General features: G+C 49.7%; 1 protein-coding gene across 1 annotated transcript; it reads left to right on the top strand.

Annotated features, from left to right (window-relative positions):
- The first annotated feature begins 1,381 nt into the window (after nt 1-1,381).
- Nucleotides 1,382-3,302, top strand: LOC142071423 (uncharacterized). The gene is made up of 2 exons (XM_075126198.1): nt 1,382-2,314; nt 2,703-3,302. Exons 1-2 carry the CDS (start codon nt 1,735-1,737, stop codon nt 3,221-3,223), a joined length of 1,101 nt encoding a protein of 366 aa, XP_074982299.1. The 5' UTR covers nt 1,382-1,734; the 3' UTR covers nt 3,224-3,302.
- Nucleotides 3,303-6,718: the final 3,416 nt, after the last annotated feature.

The following is a 6,718-nucleotide window of genomic DNA, read 5'->3' as shown; positions in this document are numbered from 1 at the left end:
ACTTTATACCAGAATCAGTGAAATGCAACCACCTGAGATTGGAATATGGCAGCTGATCAACTGCACATATCAGCAATGCACAACCATTAAGAAGAATAAATACTTCACTGTATGGAGTGTCTCAGAAATAACAGAGGTAGACAGGTGAAGATTACTGTATCTGATTGAAATTGTAGAGGGAACTTAAGTAGGCATAACATTGTCAGCCAAGCTGGAATTTGGGAAAGATATCAGGACTAGTGTCCTACTTTTGCAGAGAACCATGGGAATTTTAAGGGTATCAGGTTTGCATCACTTGATAAAGAATGGGCACTTCAAACCAGAATATTTCCTAAATCATTCAGTTGGAAGAGTGTTATTTAAATCACAAACACTACTTACTGCAGCAACCAGCGCTTGACTTGGAGGTTTCCTATCCAAGCTCAGTCCTGCTTATTGTGGTGAATGCACTGAAGAGACTGTAGTTCTAGGTATTATGGCTGCAGACCTGTAGTCCTCTGAATCCAAACGCAAAGCAGTAAGGGATATTATATGCTCTGGAGTACACACCGTAATGGCCAAGCAGGGAATTTCTAGCTTAGCATTCTCAATGTTCAATGTGACAAATTGAGCCAAGTGTCACTTTTTGTCTGTACAAAGCTAGCAACAACATTCTGAAAAGTGTAGTGAAAACATCTGCCTTGCAAAAAGTCACCCATTTTTCAAATTTGCCATGTTTGCTCTCCTTTTATGAATGTTCCTATTTTCATATGGTTTAAAAAAAAAGAGGGGGCATTTCTCTAAGAAGAAGTGATAATCTCTCAATAGACATCAATAATTTCATTATGAAAACTGGGAATCACTTTCTCCACAAACCTGGAAAATGCCAGAGTTCACTGGACACCTGGGGTTAAACCCTGGCTGTACAGAATTCAATGGCAACACTCCCACTAAACTTCAGTGGGGCCCTTCAGTTGCTCACTTAGCTCCAATGACAGCCTGTAAATCTTTATTTCAAAATATAAAAAGGCTGCAGTGCAGAGAGACCAGCTGGACGGGGCAGGTGGAGTGGAGAATTTGTTATGTAGACAATGCAGGGAACTGCATGAACAGCAATTCTGTCCTGCTTGTCAGGAGCTAGTCAAGCACTGTGAGCTATAATGAGTAGTATTGTTCATTCTAAGTGGAAAGATCACTTTATCTATACACCATAGCTCTACAGCATTTTCCATCAATAATATAACCCAGTTGGACTTCACATTAGATGGTACAACCCATTGCAGATGAAATGTTACTGCTCACCATAAGCTGTCACCTTCCATCATTAGACAGCCACCAAATTCCACTCCATTGCTAGTTGCATGTGAAGTGAAGTGACTCCCATATCTAGGGCTACATAGCCCTGGTCTACACTAGGACTTTAGGTCGAATTTAGCAGCGTTAAATCGATTTAAACCTGCACCCGTCCACACAATGAAGCCCTTTATTTCGACTTAAAGGGCTCTTAAAATCGATTTCCTTACTCCACCCCTGACAAGTGGATTAGCGCTTAAATCGACGTTGCCGGCTCGAATTTGGGGTACTGTGGACACAATTCGATGGTATTGGCCTCCGGGAGCTATCCCAGAGTGCTCCATTCTGACCGCTCTGGACAGCGCTCTCAACTCAGATGCACTGGCCAGGTAGACAGGAAAAGAACCGCGAACTTTTGAATCTCATTTCCTGTTTGGCCAGCGTGGCAAGCTGCAGGTGACCATGCAGAGCTCATCAGCAGAGGTGACCATGATGGAGTCCCAGAATCGCAAAAGAGCTCCAGCATGGACTGAACGGGAGGTACGGGATCTGATCGCTGTTTGGGGAGAGGAATCCGTGCTATCAGAACTCCGTTCCAGTTTTCGAAATGCCAAAACCTTTCTGAAAATCTCCCAGGGCATGAAGGACAGAGGCCATAACAGGGACCCGAAGCAGTGCCGCGTGAAACTGAAGGAGCTGAGGCAAGCCTACCAGAAAACCAGAGAGGCGAACGGCCGCTCTGGGTCAGAGCCCCAAACATGCCGCTTCTATGATGAGCTGCATGCCATTTTAGGGGGTTCAGCCACCACTACCCCAGCCGTGTTGTTTGACTCCTTCAATGGAGATGGAGGCAATACAGAAGTAGGTTTTGGGGACGAAGAAGATGATGATGAGGAGGTTGTAGATAGCTCACAGCAAGCAAGCGGAGAAACCGGTTTTCCCGACAGCCAGGAACTGTTTCTCACCCTAGACCTGGAGCCAGTACCCCCCGAACCCACCCAAGGCTGCCTCCTGGACTCAGCAGGCGGAGAAGGGACCTCTGGTGAGTGTACCTTTTAAAATGCTATACATGGTTTAAAAGCAAGCATGTGAAAGGATTACTTTGCCCTGGCATTTGCGGTTCTGCCTTTGCAAAAGGTTTCTGGGGAGGGCAGCCTTATTTCGTCCTTCATGGTAGGACACTTTACCACTCCAGGCCAGCAACACGTACTGGGGAATCACTGTAGAACAAAGCATTGCAGTGTATGTTTGCTGGCATTCAACCAAAATCCGTTCACGCGGTGGGAGGAGGCAAAATGCGACCTTGTAACGAAAGCACATGTGCTATGTATGTAATGTTAACTTTCAAGGTTTACCCTGAAAGAGTGTAGCCACTGTTTTATAAAATGTGTCTTTTTAAATACCGCTGTCCCTTTTTTTTTCTCCACCAGCTGCATGTGTTTCAATGATCACAGGATCTTCTCCTTCCCAGAGGCTAGTGAAGCTTAGAAAGAAAAAAAAACGCACTCGCGATGAAATGTTCTCCGAGCTCATGCTGTCCTCCCACACTGACAGAGCACAGACGAATGCGTGGAGGCAAATAATGTCAGAGTGCAGGAAAGCACAAAATGACCGGGAGGAGAGGTGGAGGGCTGAAGAGAGTAAGTGGCGGGCTGAAGACAGGGCTGAAGCTCAAAGGTGGCGGCAGCGTGATGAGAGGAGGCAGGATTCAATGCTGAGGCTGCTGCAGGACCAAACCAGTATGCTCCAGTGTATGGTTGAGCTGCAGCAAAGGCAGCTGGAGCACAGACTGCCACTGCAGCCCCTCTGTAACCAACCGCCCTCCTCCCCAAGTTCCATAGCCTCCACACCCAGACGCCCAAGAACGCGGTGGGGAGGCCTCCGGCCAACCAGCCACTCCCCCACAGAGGATTGCCCAAAAAAAAGAAGGCTGTCATTCAATAAATTTTAAAGTTGTAAACTTTTAAAGTGCTGTGCTTAAAGTGCTGTGTGGCATTTTCCTTCCCTCCTCCACCACCCCTCCTGGGATACCTTGGTAGTCATCCCCCTATTTGTGTGATGAATGAATAACGAATGCATGACTGTGAAGCAGCAATGACTTTATTGGCTCTGCAAGCAATGATTAAAGGGAGGAGGGGAGGGTGGTTAGCTTACAGGGAAGTAGAGTGAACCAAGGGGTGGGGGGGTTCATCAAGGAGAAACAAACAGAACTTTCACACCGTAGCCTGGCCAGTCATAAAACTGTTTTTCAAAGCTTCTCTGATGCGTACCGCGCCCTCCTGTGCTCTTCTAACCGCCCTGGTGTCTGGCTGCGCGTAACCAGCAGCCAGGCGATTTGCCTCAACCTCCCACCCCGCCATAAACGTCTCCCCCTTACTCTCACAGATATTGTGGAGCACACAGCAAGCAGTAATAACAGTGGGAATATTGGTTTCGCTGAGGTCTAAGCGAGTCAATAAACTGCGCCAGCGCGCCTTTAAACGTCCAAATGCACATTCTACCACCATTCTGCACTTGCTCAGCCTGTAGTTGAACAGCTCCTGACTACTGTCCAGGCTGCCTGTGTACGGCTTCATGAGCCATGGCATTAAGGGGTAGGCTGGGTCCCCAAGGATACATATAGGCATTTCAACATCCCCAACAGTTATTTTCTGGTCTGGGAATAAAGTCCCTTCCTGCAGCTTTTGAAACAGACCAGAGTTCCTGAAGATGCGAGCATCATGCACCTTTCCCGGCCATCCCATGTTGATGTTGGTGAAACATCCCTTGTGATCCACCAGAGCTTGCAGCACTATCGAAAAGTACCCCTTGCGGTTTATGTACTCGGCGGCTTGGTGCTCCGGTGCCAAGATAGGGATATGGGTTCCATCTATAGCCCCACCACAGTTAGGGAATCCCATTGCAGCAAAGCCATCCACTATGACCTGCACATTTCCCAGGGTCACTACCCTTGATATCAGCAGATCTTTGATTGCGTGGGCTACTTGCATCACAGCAGCCCCCACAGTAGATTTGCCCACTCCAAATTGATTCCCAACTGACCGGTAGCTGTCTGGCGTTGCAAGCTTCCACAGGGCTATCGCCACTCGCTTCTCAACTGTGAGGGCTGCTCTCATCTTGGTATTCATGCGCTTCAGGACAGGGGAAAGCAAGTCACAAAGTTCCATGAAAGTGCCCTTACGCATGACGAAGTTTCGCAGCCACTGGGAATCATCCCAGACCTGCAACACTATGCGGTCCCACCAGTCTGTGCTTGTTTCCCGAGCCCAGAATCGGCGTTCCACAGCATGAACCTGCCCCATTAGCACCATGATGCATGCATTGTCAGGGCCCATGCTTTCAGAGAAATCTGTGTCCATGTCCTGATCACTCACGGGACCGCGCTGACGTCGCCTCCTCGCCCGGTATCGCGTTGCCATGTTCTGGTGCTGCATATACTGCTGAATAATGCGTGTGGTGGTTAATGTGCTCCTAATTGCCAAAGTGAGCTGAGCGGGCTCCATGCTTGCCGTGGTATGGCGTCCGCACAGAAAAAAGGCGCGGAACGATTGTCTGCCGTTGCTCTGACGGAGGGAGGGGCGACTGACGACACGGCTTACAGGGTTGGCTTCAGGAAGCTAAAATCAACAAAGGGGGTGCCTGTACATCAAGGAGTATTTCAGGCAGGACTGCACGGAGGGTTCCAATAAGAAATGGTGCACCTAAGTTATCGTTGTTATTGGAACAAGGAGGTTAGCCTGGCCTCTGATTGATACATGGCTAGATTTACCTCGCTGCACCTTCTCTGTGAGTGACTGCAGTGTGACCTAGAGGAATGAGTCCCCTAGACAGGGGAGGAGGCAAATGAGTACAAAACAAATCTGGTCTATTTCTTGTTTTGACCCACTCCATCTATCTTTTACATCTTTGGCTGGCAGCAGACGGTGCAGAAGGACTGCATGCCATCCACATCTCATGGCTGCTCGGCAGAAGATGGTACAGTACGCCTGCTAGCCATCCCCATCTCTTGCCTGCCTGGCAGAAGATGGTGCAATACGACTGCTAGCAATCCTCATCTCTTGCCTGCCTGGCAGAAGATGGTACAGTACGACTGCTAGCAGTCCGTATCGCCTGCCTGCTCACCATAAGACGGTTCAATAGGACTGACTGCAGGACTAAAGAGAATGACCTGGTCAAGTCACTCCAAATTTAGTCCCTGCGCCCATGTCTGCCCAGGCGCTCCCAGCCGACGCGGCCAGGAGCACCTCGGACACGATGAGGATGACTACCAATCGTATTGCACCGTCTGCTGCCAGAAGGCAAGGGGTTGCTGCTACTGTGCAGCAAAGCCGTACCGCGTCTGCCAGCACCCAGGAGACATAGGGTGACGGTTACCTGAGCGGGCTCCATGCTTGCTGTGGTATGGCGTCTGCACAGGTAACTCAGGAAAAAAGGCGCGAAATGATTGTCTGCCCTTGCTTTCACGGAGGGAGGGAGGGAACGGGGGCCTGACGACACGTACCCAGAACCACCCGCGACAATGTTTTAGCCCCATCAGAGCGCTCCATTGTGACTGCTCTGGACAGCACTCTCAGATGCCCGATTGTTTGCCATTGCTCTGACGCTGGGAGGGGCGCTTACAGGGTTGGCTTCAGGGAGCTAAAATCAACAAAGGGGGTGGCTTTACATCAAGGAGTATTTCAGGCAGGACTTCACAGAGGGTTCCAATAAGAAATGGTGCACCTAAGTTATTGTCCTTATTGGAGCAAGAAGGTTAGCCTGGCCTCTGATTGATACATGGCTAGATTTACCTCGCTGCACCTTGACTGCAGTGTGATCTAGAAGAATGAGTCCCCTAGACAGGGGAGGGGGGGGAAGCAAATGAGTACAAAACAAATCTGGTCTATTTCTTGTTTTGACCCACTCCATCTATCTTTTACATCTTTGGCTGGCAGCAGACGGACTGCATGCCATCCACATCTCATGACTGCTCGGCAGAAGATGGTACAGCACGACTGCTAGCAGTCCGTATCGCCTGCCCGCTCACCATAAGACGGTTCAATAGGACTGACTGCAGGACTAAAGAGAATGACCTGGTCAAGTCACTCCAAATTTAGTCCCTGTGCCCATGTCTGCCCAGGCGCTCCTGATCGACCTCACAGAGGCGACCAGGAGCACCTCAGACATGACGATGACGGCTACCAGTCGTACTGTACCGTCTGCTGCCACAAGGCAAGGGGTTGCTGCTACTGTGTAGCAATGCCGTACCGCGTCTGCCAGCACCCAGGAGACATAGGGTGACGGTTACCTGAGCGGGCTCCATGCTTGCCATGGTATGGCGTCTGCACAGGTAACTCAGGAAAAAAGGCGCGAAATGATTGTCTGCCCTTGCTTTCACGGGGGGAGGGAGGGAACGGGAGGCTGACGATATGTACCCAGAACCACCCGCGACAATGTTTTAGCCCCA

The sequence above is a fragment of the Caretta caretta genome, chromosome 3, assembly GCF_965140235.1.
Source record: "Caretta caretta isolate rCarCar2 chromosome 3, rCarCar1.hap1, whole genome shotgun sequence".
Lineage (NCBI taxonomy): Eukaryota > Metazoa > Chordata > Testudines > Cheloniidae > Caretta > Caretta caretta.
This window is presented reverse-complemented; position numbering and strand designations above follow the sequence as displayed.

Bases quoted from the DNA above. Each gene is read 5' to 3' on its own strand.
- LOC142071423 (XM_075126198.1), top strand. From the start codon at position 1,735: ATGCAGAGCTCATCAGCAGAGGTGACCATGATGGAGTCCCAGAATCGC. The intron at 2,315-2,702 runs GTGAGTGTACCT...TTTCTCCACCAG, and splicing joins AGGCGGAGAAGGGACCTCTG to CTGCATGTGTTTCAATGATC.